We start from the raw sequence: 27,336 nt of genomic DNA, 5'->3' as shown, positions 1-27,336 counted from the left end.
CAATACAGCTCTCTCCACAGAATTCAAATATTTGCGCCATACATTCTTGGCCAATGGCTACAATCCCTACAAAATAGATAAAATACTCCATAATAGGACTTTAGATCTTTTGTCCATTACAGTTGTATTGTTTCATTTACTCACTCTCGCATCCACTATCTGTGTTGTGCTCTGATGATGCTGATTTGAAATTCAGCAAAATATAAGCAGTTAATAAAACATCTTTTGATAAAATTGTTTGGTGTTATTAATACCATTAAAAATAAGTCATGTTATTATTATTATTATTTTATTTTTATTTATTTATTTTTGGATGTAGGGTGGAACAGAGTATAGAATAAAGCCCTTCTTCATTCCAACATGGATAATTTCTGTAACAAGATGCCCACAAGTGTCTGGATACAGAGAACATAAACAACATGGTAACCATGGAAAAGAGCAGTAAAAGTCGAGCTTCCAACTTGGTGGCATTCTAGCGGCAAAGTACATGAGGATGTAAATAGCTGAGAGGAGAACATTCCACTAGGGATGATTTTGGATGAGATTGTGATGTGAATTGCCAAGAAGAACTATCACATGATCACTATACATGAAAGGAGGACTGGTTAAGAAATTATCTAGAGTTTTGTGAGTGGAGAGGATTGCTCTGACATAGTTTGGAGAGGAATGATTTTCTTTAGGTTATTGCTTACATTAAATACTCACTTCTTTTCCAGCTTGGTTAGTGGAATTGGCAAAAGGGAACCAGTTAGAGCTGCAAACATCAAAGTCACTGAGAAAGATGACTTCTTCCTTGGTGACCTCAAGTGTCCTCCTCCTCATCATCATCAAATTCCTGACATGTATCCTCAAGGGGTGTACAGGATATGATAGTACTACATGAAAAATTTACATCATTACTAACTTCCTATCTACAATTTTCCTCCAAATCAATCTGTCATCTGTAAAGACTTCCACATTGTCAGATCTTATATTTCTATCTTCTAAGGGACTTTTTACTGCATCAATCCACCTTTATCTTGATCTTCCTCTGGGTCTTTTTCCTGCCAACCAGGCAGAGAACACTTGTTTTGCTAATCTTTCCTCACCCATTCTGTTTAAGTGACCATACTACCTGAGATTAGCTCTGCTAATGGATTCCTGGATGCTGACAATGTCAAGTTTTTTCCTAATATCCTCGTTTTTAATTATGATATTGCCATTGATGTCATCTGTTCACATCCCTAATCTTTCTCAGGACTCTCATATGTGTGGTCTCTAGTCTTTCGTTAAGTGTTTTACTTCTAATTCAGTTCTCAGATCCATAAGCTAAAATTGTTTTGAACACTGACTTATATACAACTAATTTAGTGTTTTGACTAATTTCTCTCTTTTTCCATATAAATTTATTCAGCTGACTTCCCACCATGGAGTGCTTAAGGGTCAAAGCTGCATAACTCAGAGGAGACCTCCACATAGCCTTTAAAGGAATGTGGAGAACCGACCAGGACTTCTGACCTAATGTCCAATTCTCACCTTCTCGTGGTGCATCCTGTTAGATATCTACCTGAATACTGAACGAATGAGGATGGACTGGCAATTTGGGATTTAGCCGACCAAATTGTATCCTTATTGGTTAAGCTACAATATTAAATGATGGTACAACATGACAGAATCGGTACTATCAACATAAGAAGCATGAATGGCAAAGAAATGGAGCTAGCTGAGGAATTGGATAAGTACCAGATTGACAAAATAGGGGTGACTGAAACAAAAATGTCAAAAACTCGTGAGATCTTTCTGAGCAATAAATACAAAATGTTATATTCAGGCAATGACAATGAAGGAAAAGAAGGAGTAGCCATAGTATTCAGCACTAAATACAAGGCTAATCTTCTTGAATGGCAGGCAGTCTCAAGTAAAGTGATGTGGGCAAACACGAGAATGGGGAAACTGGACAATGAGACTTAATTGTGTCTATGGTCCCACAGAAGGCTCTGCTACGGTAGAAGTGGAGGAATTTTTTGATGCTTTAGAGAAAGCATATCACACAATGAAAAAGGAAAAGTTAGTCCTTGTTGGGGATCTAAATAGCAGAGTAGGAAATGATTGTCAGACATACAAAAATATTTTGGGAAAATCTGGAGAAAAGAGGAAAGCTAATAATAATGGCAAATATTTGTTGGATTTCTGCTCAGGACATGGACTAGTTATTACTAACACCATGTTCCAACATAATTATGTGCACAAATTCACATGGAGAGACGATGCAAGCAATAAGAAAAGCTTCATTGATTATGTTATTGTTGATAGATGTTTTCTCTCTAGTGCAGGACACTAGAGTGTACAGAGGATTTGAAATTGGATGTGATCACTATTTAGTCTTGAGCAGGATAAAATTGAATTTCATATTGAAAAGAAAAATATATAAGAAAGTTTTAAAGCGAATAAAAGTTGAGCAGCTCTCAGATGTGAACTGTAGACTGAAATATACAAACATTATTCAAGAAAAAACAAAAGAGTTTGAGAGCAGTAATCAAACCTTTAAGATTCAGGGACAAGCTCTGAAGGAAATATTGATTGATTCAGCCAGCGAGGCATGTGGTGAGGTTGTCTGCAAGTATAGAAAAACCAGAACTCCATGGTGGACACAGGAAGTTAAGGAGGCAGTGAAGGAAAAGAAGAAAGCATATCAAAAGTTCCTGCAAATAAATCAGCTTGTGCTCTTGGAGAATACATAAATAAATGTAAGAAAGATAAATGCTGTGTAAAACTAACTAAACAAAAGTCATGGAAAGACTTTGGTAAGAACATAGAAAATAAATATTAAGAAGGTGGCAAGATATTCTGGAGGTTGTTGAAGAAACTCTGAAATGGAAGAAAGAGTGCTGTAAAAGTAGGAATTAGAGATGATAAAGGTGACATGAAAACTGGAGAAAAAGATATCCTTGAAGTATGGAGTAATTACTTCGAAAAATTGCTAAATGAAACCATCAGTGACAGCATGGTAAAAAACAAACTATCAGGCATGCAATCAGGAATACATGTCCATACTTGAAGTAGAAAGGCCATCAAAAGTATGAAATGTGGAAATGTAGCTGGAGTAGCTCAAGTATGGGGAGTATAAAAGTCTTACAGTGGCTGCACTGTAGCCACTGTAAGACTCTGTAGTTCAGAAGGACAAATTCCAGGTGATTGGAGTTGAGCTCTCATAGTAGCCATATATAAACAGGGAAATAAAACTGAATGTGAGAATTACAGAGGTATTTCTCTACTGAGTGTTCCTGGATTTATGGCAGTAAACTTGAGAAACGGTTGAGAACGATTGTGGAAGAGAAGCTTGGTGAAGAACAAGTTGGATTCAGGCCAAATAGAGGCTGTCAGGATTAGATTTTCACTTTACATTAAATAGTTCAGAAATCATGGGAATATAACAAAGATCTGTATTTAAGTTTTGTAGATCTGGAAAAAGCATATGACAAGGTGCCAAGAGAGAAGCTATTCAAAACACTACAGTTGTATGGTGTCAGTGGGGCATTATAGCAAGCAATACTTAGTCTTTATTTGAGTTGTAAGTCAGCAGTTGTACATAATGTACAAGGATGTACATTATCCCCTCTGTTATTTATTATCTTTATGGATCACATTATGAAGGAAAGTGCTATTAAATCTGATATCAAAATTGGAGATGTTAATGTCAGCTCATTGCTTTATGCAGATGATGTTATACTTCCAAATAAATCTGCTACAAGTCTGCAAGATTCTCTGACTAAATTCAATTGCTCTTGTAATAAATATGGTATGAAGGTCAGCAATAAAAAGACAAAGACAATGAAAATAGGCAGAATCATTGAAAATGTCAACTGTGTTGTGAATGGAGAATCTGTGGAACAAGTAAAACATTTCAGCTACTTAGGCACGATTTTTACTGAAGATGGTAAATTAAATATAGAAATAGACAACAGAATCAGCAAAGCTGGTATGGTGGGAAGTCAATTGAATAAATTCATATGGAATAAGAGAGAAATTAGTCGGAACACTAAATTAGCTGTATACAAGACAGTGTTCAAACCAGTTTTAACTTATGGATCTGAGAGCTGGGTCAGAAGTAAAACACTTGACCAAAGACTAGAGACCACAGATATGAGAGTCCTGAGAAAGATTAGAGGCGTGAACAATTAACAACAATGAACAACAAAAGATTAGAGGCGTGAACAAGATTAGAGGCCAATTTTCTGTAAGGTTTGTCAAACCTTACAGAAAATTGGCATCTTATCCGCTCCACTAAAGACCAATCACTTCCTCTAGACCTACCTGGTGTTTACCAGGTCCCTTGCAGTTGTAAACTGTCTTACTTTGGCCAAACAGGCAGGACACCGAATATCAGAATATCGGAACACAAGGACTACATCCGTTTTCACAAATACAGTCATTCTGGGCTTGCGGACCATGCTCTGGATACACGAGACAGAATACGGTGGAAGAAAGCTACAGTGATACACCGTAGCAACTACAAATTTGAAAGACTCTTTATGGAATCCCCCTCAGCCCTAAGAAATTCTCCAAACCTCAACAAATTTGGTTGTATGCTACTGCCCCAAATTTGGGAGGCCTACATCAGCAGACCTTCAGCCCAACGGCCAAGAACACCTACTTAGCCCGCTAGAGGTCACCATCAGGACTGTTAGGAGAACAATAGCTTCATCTCTTCATTCCCAGTTTCTGTGTTGTAGTGCCTACGTGCACGTAACTTTTTTTGTAAGTTCCTTTAGAAGATGGCAACGTGACATTGCCGAAATATCGGAAAATATTTATTAAAGTTTAATTTAATTTATATCCTCAACTACGTTGTTCAATTCCTTAAGTGTTTTCATAATGCATAACCAACGTATAAGCTTGTCTATGAGAATCAAGATCTTAATTTAATGAACAGAAAGGTTTTTTTTTTATTATTATTATTTTTTAAAAGAGCTTTGTATATAAAGGATGGCAGTGGATTTTTTGTTATGTAAGTTTTTAGGTAGGTTAGTTTTGGAAGAATAAAGTAAAATTTGTTGATTTTGTAAAGGAAGAGCCATCTGAAAGTTTCATGGATGTGATTGATTTCAGTGGAGATCTCAGCTTATATGGTCGGAACATATGTCTAGCTCTGTTTTCTGAAGTTTTGATGACACCATACTATTTGGAGGGATGATATTGTGCAAGATGATGGATGGACCTACCACATTGATAGGTTTTTTTGACATAAAAGAATGTGTTTGGGTTGTTTGGTGGCTAAAGTGTCAAGGGAGGACAGACAATTATTGTTTCTTTTCTCAGTGGTAAAACAGATCCTGTGGTGTTAGCTGTTAATGTGTGCTAAAACATTTCTAACATAAAATTTCTAAGATGCCAAATGGATATGGTAGAAAGGTTTTTAAAAGTGTTCATGAAAAGACTGGAACAGTGGAGATTGGGGATGCGAGAGCCCACCTATAGCTGTGCATTTAATATGTTTGTAGATTTTTTTTGTGCCCATTCACAGCACTGTTATGTAATAAGTCCTGAGAGCTCTTGTGTGTATGGGATTGATATAAAGAAAAAATCATTATGTCAGTTTATTTGGCCAGTTTGTATAGTTTTGGCAATTCATAAATCTGTATGGAGGGAGGGTTGATCTTCTCTTTTACATTTCAGTGTTGTTTATCTTCTCTTGTAAAAGAGTGAAGCTAGTATGGTGCAAAAGCAGAGAAGCAGGAATTATACCTGAACTGTGAGAGTGCTTAGGGAATGCCGAGTTCTAGTATTTACCTCGATAACCAGCATTCTAGGATTCACTTTACTATGGAATAAGGAAACAATAATTGTCTACCTCTCCTTGAGATAACTGAAACACATGGAATGGAAGTCTACTCATACTGTTTGACTCATATTTTGAATATTGCAATTAATTCTTTTGTTGTCTTCCTGACTGATGTTCATACTCAGCCACAGCTGAGTAAGCATTTCTTCTGTTCACTCAGCTGGGACTGCAACACTTAGATGTATACTCATGTTATTTGACTCGTGTCTACTATACATGTTTCTATAAAACATCTAGTAAGAGATCTGTGTGGTGCTGATCATAAAGTTGATGTTAAGTTTGGATCTTTTATTATATATTTCAGCTTTGCAGGAAAGCTACAGATGCTTGTGGCTTTTCTGCAAAAATAAGATTATATAGATCACCTTCTTATCAATGGGATAGCAGGTGGCAGATCATTTAAATGTGATCCACCCATGTTGTAACATGTGTGAGGAGTTTAGGTCTCAGTCTCCTACTTGACATGCACAGTGCAACTGAATGTAAAGCAAGAACATCTCTTATTCACTCCTATGATCAGGAAAAGTTATTTTACGGATTTTAATATATGTCACTTTGGAACACACATTTGAATGAGTATTCACTGGTCATATTGTTATGAGGTACCATGCACTTCAAATGATAATAAAATTAAGCAGCATGATCTTTGTGCAATAAGATATGAGCAGTTTGATGGAGTGATAATTATGTAAAATCCATTTAAATGAGAACACATATTCACTGTAAAGAAGTTTAAAAGTACAAATTAAATATAAATATTTCAGTTTGAATACATGTTCTCATTCTAATGTATGAACAGCTACTTCAAAATGGACTCTACAAAGTCAGTTTATGCATACAACAGTGGTTAAGAGAAAGCAAATCTAAATCACATGAGTGCAAATCAGGTGTGGCAGTCCAAAATCATAACCATTTACCTGTTTGTTCTTGCTCTTCATGTTGATATCTCATGCCACATATATGCAGTTATCTCGTTGAGTAATGACATGATATATGTCACATGATGTGATGATAAATCCTTGTATACTTTAATGCTGTTGGGTATGTTGACTGAACTGACTTACTCTGATGGAATGATATGGATTGCATTCTTCTATTTAGCATATATCCTTGTGTTAAAATTGCCTTCATTTACCTAAATGCAATAATATTATGTTGAGGAATATAATTAAATCTGATTTTAAATCATATTTGAAGCATATCTAATCCACAGTTTAATGAAACTATTGTTTCATTAAACTGTGCTTTTTTTTTTTTTATATTACTCCCAACACAAAAGGCAAAAGGGCCTATAGCAAATGAATGCCACGTGGGGCAGTTGTCAGGAGCAGAGTAATCTGTTGATATTCTCCTTGAAGTGCTGGAGGTTGGGTTGTAGTCCTTTGAAAATGTTTCACAGGAGTGACTGTTCCACAGAATTAAGTTGAAGGGAATGAAAGATGACTGGGATTATATGGGGTTTGGTGAGTATGTAGTTCAACTCTAAAAGGATATTGAGCAGCTGTTGCTCTTTCCTGTAGATATAGAAGAAATGGGTGGCATAATGGATGCTAGCTCTGCTGAAACAATGGTCACGGAAAGATTTAGAAGAGGCACAATACAGAAACTGATCTTCCGTGGAAAAATGGCTAAAGAGAATCTGTAAGAGATGTGCCATTAATCAACTGAACTGCCATTTTCTGTACAACATCAAGAATTTTTTTGGGGTGTGGGGGGAGAGGTCTTAGGTGCACCACTTTAAACGTGAAAGCAGTATTCCAAACTTGGCTGGATTTGGGATTTATACCAAGTAACTGTTCAGAAGACATCTTGAGTGGAAAGGAATGCTAAATTTTTTGGAAGCTGATGATGCTATAGAAGTGATATGATTATACCAGGAATGCCTTGGAGTAAGAGTTAGTCTGAGAAGAGAGATTTGGTCTTGACTGGTGATCTGAGCATTAGCAGAAGTAAGTGAAGAATGTCTGAAGTCTTTTTTTCTGAGAAAACAAGCAAAACTATGTTTTTGAATCATTGAAGTTGACTAAGTTTTTTTTCACCCCAATCAGAATACTGTGGAGATCTGTATTTGTGGCACTTATTGCAGATGATCTTGAAACCAGACATGTTTGAGCATTGTAAGGCTTGTTATATGACTAAGATGAGTAGAGTGTGCTGTCATCAACAAAACTGTGACTAGTATTTGCAGTCAATCAGAGCAGGTCATTTATATAAATGAGGAAGAGGATGGGTGAAATGACAGAGACTTGAGGAACACTGACATTAACAGGAAAAACTAAAGTGACTAAACCATCTACAATTACACATAGGGATTGATCTGAGAGAAAACTGGCAATCTAGTTACACAAGGACAAAGGCTTTCCATATGATGGGAATTTGTTGAGGCGCCCTTAATGCCAGACCCTATCAGAAACTTTGAAGAGCAACAGCACAGGTATCTCCAAATTTTTCCATGGAATTGGTTAAGAGGTGCATGATGTAGATAAGTCGATCTCCTTTGGACCTAGATTGGCAAAATCCATAGTGGTTGTTACTAATTAGATGAGAGTTCTCCAAGTGTCGAAGAAGTTGACTGTCGACAACCTTGTGCATTACTTTGGACAAAATTGAGGTGAGAGCAACAGTTTGATGGTAGATATTTATCGCCTGTTTTTGGGAACTGACTGTGTGCTGTAGGATGGATGCCAGCTGAGTATTATTTAGTGCTTAGATGACAAAGAACAGGTGTTAGTTCAGTAGCACATCTCTTAAGTGCTATTGGTGGGATTCCATCAAGATTGGCTGCCTTCGTGGTATTCAAGATTCTTCTGATGTTTTTCTGGCATAATGTTACAGGAAGCACGAAATGCTATGTTTTAGTCAAAGAAGGAAGTAGTTTGCTTGCTTTGGTCATCTGTGGAGGAGTTGGAAGAGAAGAATTAAATCAGGAAGTAAGCCTTGTCTTTATGCAATGATACAGTCTTACCATTCGGGTGAGATAGAGGAGCTAGCACATATGGAACTGTGGTTTTCAGTTCTCCTCATGGTAACTTGGACCACAACCTCGTACAGGTCTTTTTTGCCATAGAACAACTTCACCCACCAGTTTAATCTTATGCCCTTTCACATTATAAGGGTGCCAAGTGCCCAACAGCTTTGGTAAGGGATCAGAAGGCACAACTGCCATTGGCACAAGCAGCAAGTTTTCTACATTTATCCTTGTTGAATTTAACTTTGCACTTTTAATGGTAGTTTTACAAGTATTATGGGCAATTGTGTAGGCTATGAAAGAAGCCAATGTTTTGGTGTTTCAAGCCACTTGTGATAGACTGTTTACTTTTCTTGAACAGTCCTGGCACATTTCTTGGAGAACCATGGTTTAGATATGGGTTGAGAAATTTGAACAGAGTGAGAAATGAAAGATGAAAGTTGATCTGTTTTAAGTTATTGCTACAGCAAAAATCTTTGCCTCTTCCAGCTTGGTCAGTGTAATTTGAAAAAGGGAGCTAATTAGAATTCTGGACTTTGAAATTACCAAGAATGATCGATGTCTTCTCTGTTTGGAAATTTTGGCTGAATGAAATTAAGTTTTGAAGATAGGAGGTCAAAGAGGTCATATTGACCTCTTTGACTTCCAGCATAAGCATCTCCCTTATGGTAGAAGGAGTCATATGGGATGTAATTGGAACAGTTAAAATGGGCTGGGGTTGATGCGGCAGAAAGGTGAGATTCAGTCAGAAACAGAATATCAGATTTGGATAAAGAAGGTGATGATGTGCATCATTTAAGTTGTTGTCAGAGATGTTGGTAAAGTAAATATGAAAGTAGATTTTGAGGTTTTAGTTAATTTTTTTGAATTTTGGAGGGGGGGTTTATTTTTTAGTTTAACTGCAGAAACACTATATTCATTCAGGCGTAGTTTCATATTTAATGTTTCAAAAGGGTAAGAGAAAAAGAGAATGGGAACATGCAGTGGGAGAAAAATACTTTTGAATATGTCACCCATACAGAGAGCATGCAGTCTCCAAACCATCATTACATGGTTTTGACAGTGTCCCCAACATACCATTACACAGCCTCCCCTCTAAGAACGGCCTGGTAGTATAGTTGGCAATGAGTTGATCAAGAAGCCTCACGAAAATGCTATCTACTTTGATCCTGTACACTAACTGGTGGCCAGTCTGTGGAACTGTTTTAGTGCTGTGCTGTGCTGTCAAAGATGGGCAGGCGGTATCACTTGCACTGCATGTAGAAGGTTGGGTGAGTGAGACAGAAACCAGAACCCTTTCTCTAGGAACCAAACATAGCTATAACCACTTCAGTTCCCCAACAAGCATGATGATGGTATTTTACTGAGCCGTGAAAGTCATTTACTTTCAAGCTCTGGTTGGCATTTTCTCTAGTTAGGAATACTTGCTGTTTTAAAATGTGTTATATGCATCATTTAAAGCTCAAGTAGATAATTGACTTTTTAGGTAAAGTTTTCTTTATATATGTAAAGCACTTTTTCTGTAAGAATAGGACATTTAATTTTTTATAGTTATCCAGCTGGTTTGATGAACTGCGGCAAGAGTTGCAAAGTGATGAAGTAGCAGATAGTGTGGATGGTGCAGAACAGTTGCTAGAGCAGTTCACTCAGCAGCGAGACTCTACAGTGGATGCAGCAGTTAGTACAATTAGTGAAGGTGAAGCTCTTTTGGAAGAGCTAAGGTAAGTCAAAAACTACTCGTTGCTTTATTACTTTATTTTATGGAGGTTACATAACCTACATAAAAAAAAAAAACAACCCAGAAATAGCTATTTACTAGCATAAACATTTATGCTAGTAAATAGCTATTTCTGTTTTTTTTTTTTTTTTTTTTCACAGGCCACTATCCCATTAGAGGTACATGTGAATAACTCTCTTAATAAACTTATCAATGTTTTCTGTTATAATCAGGAAAACTATAAGTAAAATTTAGGGCAAAACTGAAGCTGAGAGTGAGGGAAGCATCATTAACTTTGCTCTCTTTACAAAGAATAATGGACTTCTATTCTGTATCAGTTAATCTTCATTAGTCTAGAAGTTCTGTTTTTTAACTTTAGCAAGAAAAACAACCTGGTTGTTATTGGTTATTTTTAAGACAGTGGTAGATATTTCACATTTTGTGGGAAAGAGAGGATAGAGAATTTAGGGTAGTATTGAGGGAAGGGATGTAATGAATTGGAAATACAGCATTTGTTTGCTTGTTGATTAGGTGTGTATTAGTTGAGAAAGAATGATGAAAGTTTTTTTCCGTTTGCCAGGGATGTATAAAGTGTAACTGAAGCTGTTAGGAATAAGAGATAAATAGTGAAAGAAATAAAATAAGTTTCATTGACTATGTTATCGTTAATGGTGATATCTCCATGCTGGTTCAGGATACAAGAGCATACAAGGAATTTCAAGTAGGAAGCGATAATCAATTTACTTTTGACTAAGATAAAAATGAATATCTCCTTGAAAAGAAAAATATGTAAGAAGATTTTTAAAGAATCCAAGTTGATCAGCTTTCAGAGGTGAACTGCAGACTTAAATATCATCATCATCATCATCATCATCAAATTCCTGCCATGTACCCTCAAGGGGTGTACAGGATATGACAGTACTACATGAAAAAATTACATCATTACTAACTTCCTATCTACAATTTTCCTCCAAATCAGTCTGTTACTTGTCAAGACTCCAACATTATCAGATCTTATATTTCTATCGTCTAAGGCACTTTGTACTGTATCAATCCACCTATATCTTGGTCTTCCTCTGGGTCGTTTTCCTGCCAACCTGGCAGAGAACACTTGTTTTGCTAATCTTTCCTCTCCCATTCTATTTAAGTGACCATACCATCTGAGATTAGCTCTGCTAATGCATTCCTGGATGCTGACAATGTCAAGTTCTTTCCTAATATCCTCATTTTTAATATGATATTGCCATTGATGCCATCTGTTCACGCCTCTAATCTTTCTCAGGACTCTCATATCTGCGGTCTCTAGTCTTTGGTCAAGTGTTTTACTTCTGACCCAGCTCTCAGATCCATAAGTTAAAATTGGTTTGAACACAGTCTTGTATACAGCTAATTTAGTGTTCCGACTAATTTCTTTCTTATTCCATATGAATTTATTCAATTGACTTCCCACGATACCAGCTTTGCTGATTCTGTTGTCTATTTCTATATTTAGTTTACCATCTTCAGTAAAAATTGTGCCTAAGTAGCTGAAATGTTTTACTTGTTCCACAGGTTCTCCATTCACAACACAGTTGACATTTTCAATGATTCTGCCTATTTTCATTGTCTTTGTCTTTTTATTGCTGACCTTCATACCATATCTATTACAACAGCTATTCAATTTAGTCAGAGAATCTTGCAGACTTGTAGCGGATTTATTTAGAAGTATAACATCATCTGCATAAAGCAAAGAGCTGACATTAACATCTCCAATTTTGATATCAGGTTTAATACCACATTCCTTCATAATGTGATCCATATAGATAATGAATAACAGAGGGGATAATGTACATCCTTGTCTCACACCAGATTTAACATTAAACCATCTTCCTGTACTTCCTTCAATTCTAACTGCTGACTCACAACTCAAATAAAGACTAAGTATTGCTTGATATAATGCCCCATTGACACCATATAACTGCAGCGTATTGAATAGCTTCTCTCTTGGCACCTTGTCATATGCCTTTTCCAAATCGACAAAACTTAAATACAGATCTTTGTTATATTCCCATGCTTTCTCTACTATTTGTCGTAAAGTGAAGATCTGATCCTGACAGCCTCTATTTGGCCTGAATCCAGCTTGTTCTTCACCAAGCTTTTCTTCCACAATTCTTCTCAACCGTTTCTCAAGTATACTTGCATAGATCTTGCCAGGAACACTCAGTAGGGAAATACCTCTGTAATTCTCACATTCAGTTTTATTTCCCTTTTTATATATGGGTACTATGAGAGCTCTACTCCAATCATCGGGAATTCGTCCCTCTGTCCAGGCTTTCTGAACTATGCAGTGCAGCCACTGTAAGACTCTTATACCACCATACTTCAGCATTTCTGGTCGAATATCATCTACTCCTGCTGCCTTTCCACATTTCAAGCCTTTGATGGCTTTTTCTACTTCAAGTATGGATATGTATTCCTGACTGCATGCCTGGTCAGTGTTTTTTATCACTGTGCTGTCATCACTGCTTGTTTCATTTAGCAGTTTTTCAAAGTAATTACTCCATACTTCAAGGATATCTTTTTCTCCTGTTTTCATTTCACCTTTATCATCTCTAATTCCTTTTACAGCACTCTTTCCTCCATTCCTAAGCTTCTTCAACAACCTCCAGAATATTTTGCCACCTTCTTGATATTTATTTTCTATATTCTTGCCAAAGTCCTCCCATGACTTTTGTTTAGCTAGTTTTACACACTGTTTAGCTTTCTTACATTTGTCTCTGTATTCTGTAAGAGTAAAAGCTGACTTATTTGCAAGGAACTTTTGATATACTTTCTTCTTTTCCTTCACTGCCTCTTTAACTTCCTGTGTCCACCACGGAGTTCTGATTTTTTTATCTTTGCACACAACCTCACCACATGCCTCTCTGGCAGAATCAATCAATGTTTCCTTCAGAGTTTGCCACTGAATCTCCAAGGTTTGATTCCTGTTCTCAAAGTCTGTCATTTTCTTTTCAATAATATTTCTGTATTTTAGTCTACAGTTTACATCTGAGAGCTGCTCAACTTTTATTCGCTTTAAAACTTTCTTACATGTTATTCTTTTCAATATGAAATTCAATTTTATCCTGCTCAAGACTAAATAGTGATCACTTCCAATTTCAAATCCTCTGTACACTCTGGTGTCCTGCACCAGGGAGAAAACATCACTATCAACAATAACATAGTCAATGAGACTTTTCTTATTCCTAGCCTCTTCTCTCCATGTGAATTTGTGCACATTTTTATGTTGGAACATGGTGTTAGTAATAACCAGTCCATGTCCTGAGCAGAAATCCAACAGATATTTGCCATTATTATTAGCTTTGCTCTTTTCTCCAAATTTTCCCAAAATATTTTTGTATGTCTCACAATCATTTCCTACTCTACTATTTAGATCCCCAACAAGGACCAACTTTTCCTTTTTCATTGTGTCAGTTGCTTTTTCTAAAGCCTCAAAAAATTCCTCCACTTCTACCTTAGTAGAACCTTCTGTGGGACCATAGGCACAAATAAGTCTCATTGTCCAGTTCCCCATTCTCATATTTGCCCACATTACTCTACTTGAGACTGACTGCCATTCAAGAAGATTAGCCTCGTATTTTGTGTTGAATACTATGGCTACTCCTTCTTTTCCTTGATTGTTATTGCCTGAATATAACATTTTGTATTTATTGCTCAGAAAGATCTCACCAGTTTTGGTCTTTTTTGTTTCAGTCACCCCTATTATGTCGATCTGGAACTTATCTAATTCCTCAGCTAGCTCCATTTCTTTGCCATTCAGGCTTCTTACGTTGATAGTACCGATCTTTAACTCTGGTGATGTTGAGTTGGGGTTTGTTTTCAGATTTGTTCCAGTAGCTGACTTTTCGCTGTTCGCCCTGGTTCCCTGGCAAAAACAACGGGGGCCTTGTTTAACCGGGCGACGCCCCAGCCGGCATGAAATTTTGTCATGTTGTACCATCATTTTTTATTTTGGTTTAACCAATAAGAATACAATTTGGTCGGCTAAATCCCAAATTGCCAGCCCATCCTCGTTCGTTCAGTATCAAAGTAGATACCCAACAGGGTGCACCACGAGAAGGTGAGGATTGGACATTAGGTCAGAAGCCCTGGTCGGTTCTCCGCATTCCTTTAAAGGCTATGTGGAGGTCTCCTCTCAGTTATACAGCTTTGACCCTTAAGCATCCCAGACTTAAATATTATAAATATTATTCACAAAGAAAAAAAATAAGTTCAAAAACAAAAAATCAAACCTTATTCCATTGGCAAATCTTGAAGAAAATATTGATTCAGTCAGGGAAACATATGCTTGCAAAGATAAAGAAATCCAAACATTATATTGGACTCGAGAAGTTAGAGGCAGTTCTGGAAAACAAGAACACATATCAGGAATTCTTAGCAATGAAGACAGGATAAAAGAGATGATGTTCACACGAAATGGATCAGGTGTACATATGTATACTACCATAGTATCATGTATGTACATCCTTGTGCAGATACATATGAAATTTAATGATGATGATGATGATGAATGAAAGACTAGGTTAAGGTGATTAACACTGGTTTGAAAGGGAGCAGAATGTATTAGAAAAAGACATTTGAAAGTGTATATACTTCTGAGATATGACTGAAGCTCATTTAGATGCTTGTTGAAAGTAGACACCCATTTTTATTACATAAATTGGTGTTTGAATCATGTGGGAGCATGTTGGAAGTTTTTTCCCACATGGTTAGACTATAATAAATTTAGTTCAATCCTTTATCCAAGTGTAAGCAAACAAAGTTTGCACCTGAAGTATCATCAGGACTGAGGCAGCTCATGGTAAAGGTGGACCAAGCTCTCATCACTGCTTGTCTTAGTATCTCCCATAATGCAAAGCACATCTCCTTGCGGACATGTATAATGCCATGCATTAAGTGAAGGGCCACTATCCAGACCGGTTTCGATTTTTATTGAATGTTCAAGTACAGATCAAACTCCAAAAACTCAGCATTGTTCCCCTCAGTAACAGGCTCACCTTGCCACCTAGAACTCTCAGCATTGGCTCTACCCTGTGGCAGGCTCACCCTCACCCCCACCACCGAGCAGAACCGCTCATTTGCTCATATGTCATCTTAACAGCAACAGCTGCACCTCAGTTAATTTCATGGGCTACAGCATTGCCATTCATCCCCGCCCTCCCCACACTCTACCCAGGACCTGGGTGACAGCAACAGCTGAGCCTCAGTTAAAACTTCATGGACTACAGCATTGCCATTCATCACCTAAGCTTCCAACCGGTTTCAACCTTTATTGAAGTCTCATCAGTGGGAGCCAGATCCAGAGGTGGTGATACTAAGGTGGAAGTAATGGAGAAGTCATATTTACCTATTCGAATTGCCAAAAGGTGTCTCACCTTATTATTAAATTACTCTGGATTTAGAGAAAAATGTTCGAAGTTTTATATATTATAGTTTTATTAAAGTTTTATTATAGTCTAACCAAGTGAAAAAACTTCCAACATCTTTCTCTAAACCCAGAGTAATTTAATAATAAGGTGAGACACCTTTTGGCAGCTATAGGTAAATATGACTTCTCCATTACTTCCCCCTTAGTATCACCACCTCTGGGTCTGGCTCCCACTGACGAGACCTCAATAAAGGTCGAAACCAGTCTGGGATAGTGACCCTTCCTTTAATGCATAGCATTATACATGTCTGCAAGGAGATGTGCTTTGCATTATGGGAGATACTAAGACAAGTAGTGATGAGAGCTTGGTCCACCTTTACCACGAGTTGTCTCGGTCCTGAATATATTTCAGGCGCAAACTTTGTTTGCTTACACTTGGATAAAGGATTAAACTAAATTTATCATGTGGGAGCAGCAATATAATTTTTTTTTATTTTATCAAATAGCAAAGTCAGAAATAATCTGACTGTAAAATCCATATATATACTGCTTGGAAAGAAATCAATAAACACTATAGTGTGAGAAAAAAACAACCAGAATGCCCAGCTTCATAAGAGGTTGTACCTCCTTTTGCTGTGATGAATATAGCAATCCTATGGGGCATACTGTCCACAAGCATATGATAGCAATCAATGGAAATTTTGGACCATTCTTCCTATAGGTATGTAATGAGGTCCTAGACTGTTGTGGGACAGATGTCATGACATCAGCTGACACTCCAGTTCATCCCATAGATGTTCATTAGGGTTGAGATCAGGGCTCTGGATGCCAGTCAAGTGTGGTGACATTCATATCCACAAACCACACAGTTACCTCAGCAGTCTTATGACGCAGTGCATTGTCTTGCTGAAAGAGACAATGGCCAATTCTGCAGAAATGCTACAAAGTAGGAAACATTGCATTGTCCAAAATGTTCAAATACTTCTCGGAGTTCAACGTTCGTGGCACCACAGACAGAGGTCTGAGGCCAAACCAGGGAAAACAGGACAAAACCATCACACTGCCATCTCCGAATTTCATAGTTTGGGTTATGCACTCTAGTAAGAGACGTTTACCTGGCATCCTACACCCACACCAGTCCATCTGCTCTGTAGAGGCTGTAGCGTGATTGTGATTACACATAGGGGAAACCCATGTCGTGAGCTTCGGTTCTGAATGTTTTTGTCCAGATTCATGTTCCGGTCATTGGCCAGAACTCTGCATTCAACATGTCAGCTGCTGATTGGCGGTTTTAACATATTATCGTTTATAGCACCCTACAGTCATGTGTTGTGAGTCATTCATTGTGGGTAACATTTGCAGTTGAATCTCTGCAATTCCATCACAGTATGGTGTCAATAATTGTTGACCTGTGATGGTACAATTTGTCAAGAGTTTGCCGAACAGATAGATCTGCAACATAGCATTCTATTACAATGCCTTTTTTCAAACTCCATCAGATCCCTTCTTACAGCCATTTCATCCAGACAGTTCACTGACTTGGGTGCATCACATTCCTCCAATTTACATCATCTATACACACTGTGACTTGTTACATGTCACGATGCACCTTGCCCATCAGGGTGTATGTTGATTTCTTTCCAAGCAGTGTAGTTGATATTTGTATTTCTCATTGCTTTTTTTTTCCCCCCAGAATTTCAGAAATTCATACAACAATAAAGTCTGTTACTTATGAAATATGCATTACTCTTATATATTATATTATTCTAAAGTTGACATTACTATTAATATGAAGTAACCACATGAAAATATGGAGTTTCTTAGGGGGGGGAAAAAGACTAGGTATTTTTTCTGGGAAAAAGTTCAGCCCCCTTTTTCTTCTTTTCCCACCCTACAAAAAAATGTGCTCCACCCACCCTTAAATATAATATATGTATATATTTAAAAAAAAAAAAAACCAGGTTTTTTCCAAATTAATTCTCCCACATTCCCCCCCCCCCCCCCCACTCCCCTTTCAACACCATAACAGCAGAAGTATGCACACTGCAGAAAGAAGACAGGCAACAGCATCCAAGAAAAGGTATGTGCGAATTTTCTTCTATTATGCTACATATGTTTGTCTCTAAAAATACATCTGCAATGCCCTAAGAATTCTTGAGTAAAAAGTCAATGACATTAAAAAGGGGCACTCCTAAACAAAAGCAGGCAAAATAGCTGTAGAAATAATAGTTTTTAAGAGGAGTAACATGGGAGTTTTCCCAGAAAAAAACCTATCTCCCCCCCCCCCCCTAAGAAACTCCATATTTTCATGTGGTTACTTCATATTATATAGTAAGGTCAGCTTTAGAATAACATAATATATAAGATTAATGCCTATTTCAAGAGTAACACAGACTTGACTCTTGTATGAAATTCTGGAAAGCTTCTCATTTTGGCTATTTCTGATTTTCCCATTCTATCCTTTTCTGTTTTGTGTCCATCCATATATGGTAACTGATCCATACAAATTTAAAAAGTCCTTTAAACGTTGCAAAAGACAGAAATACTTATAATTTTCTCAAAATATTCCATCCTCAATCTGTTATTTATTATAATGGACAAACAGAAATATTCCACACAAATACATTTTGGTTTGGCAGATTAAGTGATTTTTATCATCTAAATTTTGAAGTTCAGAATCAGAGGAATTTCTCCTCTGCTTCCATTTAGTTTACTTTCAGCCTCTTCATTTAGTGGCTAGATGTGTGGATTACATTGACTTTGCACATTCAGTATGATATCGATGCTCTGTAGGTATAAAGACCTGGGTTCAAGTGCTAAATGCACAGAATGTATATATAAGGGATTTTAATCTAAAGTTGAGATGGTTGGTAATGCTTTCCTCTTAGCAACTTATGTTGTCTTCTCTCTGGCATTGTGTGTGTGTGTGTGTGTCAACTCTACATGTAAGAAGTCACAAAAGGCATAACACAACAGTGCTGTCTGTTGGCAAGTGGTGGTTAGGAAAAAAGAAGAAATCTGTTAATGTCTTTCTTGAAAAGCTGGGTTGTATTTGTAGAAAGTATTTTCACTTAGTTATCAAGTAAATTATAATAGAGAAGAATTTTTATCTTGTTTTGATCCTTTATCCAAGCTTAAGCGCACACTTTTCTTTTTTTCAGTTGGTTACAAAGTAAATTATACTTGCCAAGAAAGTATATTATAAAGGTTGTGTTGTTGGATCCTATGTACTACTCCGATGTATATTCTAGCTGTTGACTGACTCCACGTTCGAACACAGAGAAAATTTATTTTTTAACTGCGCCACTCTATGTTCTAATTTGCATAAGCAACGTAGTGAAATCAACCATCAGCTAGTACAATATTGCTATTAACTTAATTCAGGCAGAAATGCTCCTTATTATATATATAGGGTTCCCGCTAAAATTAGAATTACAGAATTACTTGGATGCATTACATTTTATTAATAACATAAAAAGATTACACATTTTACAGTTTTTATCTCTGTTTTAGTAATATTAATTTCATAATAAGTGATATTTAATACACAGTTTTCACAACTGCACTTCATCTCAAAACAATAAATGAACAAATAAATATTAATAAACATAACTTGAAAGAAATCATATGAATAGCATACTATTAATAAAAGATTATTAGTCTGATGAACAAATTTGGCTTAGGGAATGGCTGATTATGTTGGACTCTGAATGAAGTATTAATAATTTCCAATTCTCCTCATTCAGAATCCAACAGTTTGTCCCAAACATCCTTGGAGAGAGAAGAATGCTCCACATAACAAAAAGGGTTAGAATTAGAAAGATGACTGGAGTAGAGGATGTTATGAAGTATTGCAGCACACAAATGGAGATTGGATCCATATTAGCAGATTAACAGACAGAAGATGGACAAAATTAAGTACTGAGTGGATACCAAGAGAAAGAAAGGTTGCCAAAGAATAAGATCGATTAATGATCTAGAAAGGTTTAACATGAGATATTGGATAAAACCAGAAAGGACTAGAATGTTAAGAGAGGAGTCCTATATCCAGCAATGGATGGGAAGAGGATAAAGTAGAAAATATGGAAAATATGATTTCTCCATAGATTTAACCTCAGTAATTTCTTGGATCTAATTCCCACTAAAGAGACCTCAATAAAGGTCAAAACCAGTGACCCTTCCCATATTATGAGATACTAAGGCAATCGATATGAAGTCAACAGCCTCTATATACAAGTAGACTAGTTATGAAGATACTTCATGTATAAACTTTCTTTGTCTATACTTGGTTATAGGATTAATACAACAACATAATTTCTTTTCTCTTTTAATTTCTGTGGGCTTTGTATGCATTGAGAGAAATGTATGGGTAAGGCTGTTTCAAAGAACAGAGGTAGATGGAATGAAGGAAGAGGATGAGAAGTGGATTCAGTAATTTTGGAAATGTGCTGTGTATGTTACCCACCAGCTACTCACTGGATTTTTACACAGTTAGAGGAAAAACAGAGGAATAGTGCTGGCCAGCTCAGTGGAGCAGCACTCCATCCTTGAAAATGCCTATAAAAATGACAAGTTAGAAAGAAAGTGGCTATCAGAAAGCGATTGGAGGGAGTTTGTAAAAGAGAGGTTGATAATCTGTTAGGCAGATTACCCTCTTGGATAGTTATTTATTTTTCATCCAAACACAAGTGGTACATAATAAAATTAGTTTAATCCTTTATCCAAGTGTGAGCAAACAAAGTTTGCGCCTGAAGTATCTTCAGGACTAGGGAAAAGTGGTGTTGTATCACTTTACCCTAGTCCTGAAGATACTTCAGGCGCAAACTTTGTTTGCTCACACTTGGATAAAGGATTAAACTAATTTTATTATACTCTAACCAAGTGAAAAAATAAACTTTCAACAAGTGGTACAGTAGTAAGTAGTAATCTTGGATAGTATCAGACATTCATTTTTATTTATTTGTTTATTTATTTATGTAGCTCCCACCTACAAAAGGTTATTTTCAAACCTATAGTACATTTTTACCATAGGCAGACTAAATTTTTTTATTTCTTATTTTTTTCAGTTTTATCTGTCTCTCTCTCTCTCTCTCTATATATATATATATATGACAGGTAAAATCCGAATGCTACGCACCTCTACAACTAGGCCTGAATTCGCTCACATCAAGAGCTTTAGAAGACAGGCTCTAATGCACTTTGGTGACAATACAATCGGCTCCATACCCAAAATAATCAACACAGAAATAGACGGAGTACCCTACACCTTTTATATTACTATTGCTGCTCAGTGCTTTTACTTCCATGAAGAAGGTCATGTAAGGAAGTTATGCCTGTATATATACCCAGAAATGAGAAACCGGTTAACAATACTACCAACCCTAGCGGATCAGAAGCAGCAAGCAGCCAACCCCAAAAATCAAAGCATCCCTAACTTTGTTAGGGATGCTCAGTCGAATACCGAGGAGACAAAATCAAGTGGTAGCACTAACGAAACCCAACTTTCGGAAGAACCTCTGCCAACATCAATTAAAAGAATCCTAGAGAAAATGAAACAGAAAACAGACAACTAACTAACTCTGAAAAAGATAAAAATAACGAAGAGGAGCAAGAAACAAAAACCGAAAAACAGTCAAAGACAAACCAGCGCAGCTGCAACAGGGAAGCTTTGCCTTCGAGCATTCTGGAACCCTCCCAACAGCCTGTAGAGGGGGATGAAAAGATCGAGCTTCTTGAGTCTTCAGATGATGAAGAGGAAACTGGAATGCAGGTCTTCCTCACACCGAAGGCCCACTTACAAATGAGCAGCTTCAGAGCTTTCTTAAAAAAGTTCGAGACTCTTCACAAAAACTGCTGACAGCCTATGACTACACCACTGACATCAGTGGCCTTATCACCCAGCTGGAAGAATTAAGAACCATTCTGGCAGGAAAAAGAGGGAGAAAACCACCATCTCAGGAAAAGAAAATACTACCTGATAAACGGGCTTGAATCCCAGCGGCAGCGTAACTATCCGTAAAGGAAGTGAAGATTACTGCACCAAAATAAAACTTAACCATAAAATAATGAGCACCTCAGTAAACCTCTCAGTAAACGCTAGAGGATGTGCCACACCACTGCGAAACAGGCTGGTCCTGCAGCATATCCTTGCCCACCGGCCAGAAATAGTTATGCTGCAGGAAACTAACTTCCATTGCAACAGCAAAGCTTCATATCAACACTGGAAGAACTGGCCTCATACCATGCACCACTGTCCTGTGATACAACTTCATGGATCAGGAGTCAGCATTGGAATTCACAAAAACAGTGCTCTAAAATTAGAAATAATCGATACCTTTCCTGGGTGTGCAATATATGCACTCATTACAACTCATACAGGAAAGAAAATATATATCATTGACATATACATTCCACAAAATGAACAGAGCTTGCAATGCTGGTACTAGAGTTTGTCCGACACCACCTCAGCAAGGTCAATGACCACATCATACTGGAAGGGGATTTCAACTGCACTCTATCCTGCAATGGACAGACAGCAATGCCAAGAACATCAACACTCACTAGCTCAGCTTCTCTAGGATGTAATAAATGACTACGAGCTGACTGACACCTTGCAACACTTGCACCCACATGAGAAAGTGTTTTCCTGGAGAGCCAAAGGTGGTCCTACCAGTGTCCTATACCAGGCACTGCTTGATAGAAACTACACATCGATGCACACAATACCCTATATCAGAAGAGTCACATACCATCCATCTCATGCATCAGACCATGATTCCATTCTTCTTAGCATTTGCATTCCTGGACACACTGGACACAAAGGAGGAGCATACTGGATATTTAACAACAGCCTACTACAGGATACAGAATATCTCAGAACGTCCAAAATCTATATCGAAACTCTCATCAGAGATATACCTATTTCCCAATCAATTTCCGAGTGGTGGTCACTCTTTAAATGCAAAGTTAGGATATTTACCCAAAAATATAGTCACCAGAGAAATTTGAATAAGCATTCAGTCACTAAAAATCTGCAACAACAACAATTGTATCATCCAGAATCTGAGGAATACCAGTCCCTAGAAGTCACCATACACTCACACCTACAGCACTCTGCAAGAAGAGCACTAATAAGAGCACGACGCAAACACATTAACTTTGCAGATGCACCCACAAAGTATTTCTTCTCACTAGAAAAACGCCAACAAGAGTGCACCACTATATCTGCTATAACAACAGATAGAGGAAACATCATAGAAAATCATGATGAAATCCTGTTATATACCTTGCAGTACTACAAAAATTTATACCGAGCAAACTCAACATCTATGGAGGCCACGAATATAATTCTCTCTGATGTGAAAAGACTCTCACCAACAACAAGGCATAACACAGAACTCCCCATCACATTACACAATTTGACAACTGCCTGCACCTCCTTACCTAAAGATAAATCTCCTGGCATAGACTGGCTCACCACTGGATTTTACCAGTCCTTCTGGGAACAGCTTGGGCCTATTCTCTACAGAGTATTTGTCGGCGCAAATACCAATGGCTTCCCACTCAATATGACAACATCTGTTATTAAACTCATTCCAAAGAAAGGAGACACGATGAAATTAGGAAACTGGAGACCCATCTCTATCATAAACACTGACTGTAAAATTATATCAAAAGCCATTGCCAACAAACTTAAACCTGCTCTCAGGCGAAATAATAAATAGGCATCAGAGCTATTCTATCCCTGGAAGATCTATCTACGAAAACTTACACCTCATAAGGGATCTCATAAGCATTGCCAACAACAACAGTGAAACAATGGGTCTTGTAACACTAGACCAAGAAAAAGCTTTCAACCATATTGAACACCTATACCTCTTCAGTTTTCATTTCAATCATAAGATGGCTTCTGTTTCTCGTAGTTTGGGACCCAGACGAGGTCGATGCACTTTGTCCTAGTTGCTTATAGTTTGCAGCGTGGTCTAAAATATGGCGAACAGTTGATTCATTTAGGCCGTACTCTCTTGCAATTTTGACTTTGGTTATGCCTGCTGCATACTTATTTATCATATGCAACTTATCTTCTAAGCTGATAACTCTGTTTCTTCTTGATAGCTGTAGACTTGATATCATCCTTGTTTCTTTTAGCATTCATTGTAGGGGTAAATAGGAAGAGAAATAAATATCCACATGTACTTCAAGCAAAGACTGACAGTTACTGGTGAGTGGTGAGTAGGCGGCGTCAGATAAAAACGAAGCGCTACAAGAGACCTGGAGAGTGGCGACTCGAACTGGTTGCATATGTAGTGGGCTACATCTCGCGGCCACAATAATTCAAATTTGGAGTGCAATAATTGGAATTTTGGTATCAAATTATAAACCGCGATAAATCGAGAATTGCGATAATCGAAACCGCGATAATTGAGGTATTCCTGTATTAGTAATGCTGTTAGCATGCAGAAAGAGAAAGTAAAATAATTTATTGTAAAAGGATGTAAAAGAGTTATTGATAGATGCAAAAGGAGAAGAGCGAGAAGGTGAAGTTTGTACTGCTGCCATGCTATGATAGAAGCAAATAGAGAAGGACAGTGATGATAACTAATGAATCAATACACAGGTTGTACAGAAGGAATGATGCAGAGATTGTGGATCTATGGCCCGAATTTGATGGATGGAAAGATTTGTATAATTTTGATGGTCTGCACTTAAATGGATTTAAAGTTAGATGTCTAGCGAGAGTTTTATTTACTGAGAAAATGAAAGTGCAACATAAGGAAAACTAAAGAAATGAGAATGTAAGCAGATGAGTGTGTATAAAGGCACTCATGAAGTGAATACATGTATGAATGAACAAAAAAATGCAGAATCTAGTCTCTCAGGTACTGTATCGAATGGATTAGTCATTTCATGATATAAAGGTGGTTGGGGACCTAAGGGGATGCTACAGTTTCTATATTCTAATACTAGAAGCATTAGGTATAAGAAGAAGATTTTGGCATTTTGATTAGTGCAACCTTGCCAAAAGTTATAGGCATCAGTGAGACTTTACTAGCAGCAGATGATATTGTTACAGGGATAGAATGTTATGGATTTAGTATTTCAGGGAGGATAGAGTAGACAGGACAGGGAATGTAGTATTGTTGATGATAGCAGATGAATTGCAGCCAACAAGATTAGGGGTCAGTTGGGCAGATGGCAGTTCTTTTGAATCAGTATGGTGTGAGATTGAGGCCATCAGGACAAAATCTAAAATTAGTTGCTACTATAGGCCAGGGATGATGTGGAAGACATGCTTCAGCAGATTTGTACAATGAATGCAAGTTGAGTAATTATTATGGGGGACTTCAACTTCGAAGACATAGATTGGAAGGAGGAAAGATCACATGGCAGGAAGGAAATGGAATTTATACATTTCCTTCCTGGAATTATCAGGAAGGAAATGGAATTATGGAATTATCTCACTTACTGAGAAATAATTACTTGAAGCAGAATGACAGTGGGGACTTATGGTATGAGAGTTTTGGATCTTGTTATAAGATCAGAAGACCTGTCCATAACTAAGGTGGCTTCATTGCCTCCAGTTGGGGAAGTGATCATTGGTCTTGACTTGTGAGCAAGCAAAACATGTGAAAATTCCAGTTAAGAAGGGATATATGTGGAACTACAAGGGTAGATGATTATGATACACTTAGGAGGCAGCTTGAAGCAGTACCATGGCATAATGATCTGCAAGGGAATGATGTTCACAGTGCATGGGAGATAGTCAAGGGGTATCTGAAGGAAGCAGTATCACACTGTATACCCAAAGGCAGGAGGATAAATCTGGTAGGAGTTAGATGGATGAGTGATATCATTAAGCAGGCACTGCAAAAAAAGATGTCGTGGAGGGAATAAGGAAAAAGCTGATCAGCTAACTTGTGAACAGTACAGAGATCAGCAGAAAAAGGTGATCAGCATGGTAAGAAAGGCAGAATCTCAGATTATGAAGAGAAGTTAGCCAAGCAGGTGAAAGAAAATCCCAAAGAGTTTTTTTGTTATATGGCAAAGTAGAAGGAAGAATGACCATGGAAGGATAACTTTAATGAGTGCAGAAGGTAGAGAGATAACAGAGGCAGACAAAATTGTTGAACTACTGAGAGAACATTTTGCAAGGGCATATCATCCAAGTGAAGATATTGTTATGACAGAGGTGACAGGGGCCAATGTGAGAAGAGTGGTTGATGAATTGATGGAACTTAGGATATTGCAGAATCTGAATGCAAATACAGCTGTGGGATAGGAAGGGATATCGGCCTGCATTTTAAGAGAATGTGCAGGAGAATTGGCATTTCCTTTGACCAATCTGTTTAATTTAAGTGGCAAAGGCACAAGATAAATAATGGAAGGAGGGCAAAATATTTCCTTTGCATAAAGGAGGATCTAAGTCTGTGGCAGCAAATTATAGACCAACCAATTTCAGCCATGGTGGTAAAAGTATTGGAAAAGTTGGTCAAAAAGAGAATTCAGCAATTGACGGATAAGAATATGATACTGTATGGGTGGTAGCACGGCATTGTGAAAGGTCGGTCATAAATTAGTAAACTAGTATCCTTTTATAATGGAGTAACAGCTGAGTTGGATAAAGTGAAGACTACAAAATGAAACTGCTGGATTTTGCAAAGGCATTTGACAGGATACCACATAGAACTCTGTTATGCAAATGGCAACAAATGGAAATGGATATGAATATGGTGATATGGATAAAAGGGTAGCTGATGGACAGATACAAAAAAGTACTATATGCAGGAGCAGAATTCAGGAGTAGAGAGGTGACTAGCAGGGTATCACAGGGCTCTGTGCTTAGACCACTACTGTTTATTTTGTACTTAAATGATATAGGAAATAATTTGAAGAGATATATTCAGTTGTTTGCTGATGATGCAAAGTTGGGTAGAGTGATAGTTAATCAAGGTGATGTAGAGAGCTTGCAGGATGATTTAAATAGGCTAACCATATGGGCAAAATATAATGGATGTCCATTTAATATGGAAAAGCATAAAGTTATGCATTCTGGGATAAAAGTATTATAAGCTGTGTACCACATTGAGAGTACTGTACTCCAGAAAACTGATGAAGCCAGGGATTTGGGGTAGTAATAGATAGAAAATTTGAGTTTAGAGGGCATAATAATAACTCCCTTATCTCCGTTTATTAGTACATTCTTCAATAACTAAGTAATCCTGTTAGTCACCCTGGCTATTATAGCAATATCCTGTCTAAACTTCAACTCTCAATCTATTACCATCCCAAATCCCAAATTTATAAAGTTTTGATATGACCACATCTAGGTTACTGTGCTCAGTTGTAGTCAACTGGGTTTCTTGGGTTGAGGTGGTGGAAAGGATCCAGAGGTGAGTGACCAGGATGGTGACAGTCCATAAATC

General features: G+C 37.4%; 1 protein-coding gene across 1 annotated transcript in view; it reads left to right on the top strand.

The window, feature by feature from the left end:
* trio (trio Rho guanine nucleotide exchange factor) overlaps positions 1–27,336 on the top strand; it is a 1,056,141-nt gene that overhangs the window by 284,569 nt on the left and 744,236 nt on the right. Inside the window, exon 15 of the mRNA XM_090403001.1 lies at positions 10,341–10,510. Coding sequence (XP_090259127.1) covers positions 10,341–10,510 — 170 coding nt within the window. The remainder of the gene's footprint in view (positions 1–10,340; positions 10,511–27,336) is intronic.

The sequence above is a fragment of the Typopeltis vanoorti genome, chromosome 2 (genome assembly GCF_054136105.1).
Source record: "Typopeltis vanoorti isolate ZY-2024b chromosome 2, IOZ_Tvanoo_1.0, whole genome shotgun sequence".
Taxonomy (NCBI): Eukaryota; Metazoa; Arthropoda; class Arachnida; order Uropygi; family Thelyphonidae; genus Typopeltis; species Typopeltis vanoorti.
This window is presented reverse-complemented; position numbering and strand designations above follow the sequence as displayed.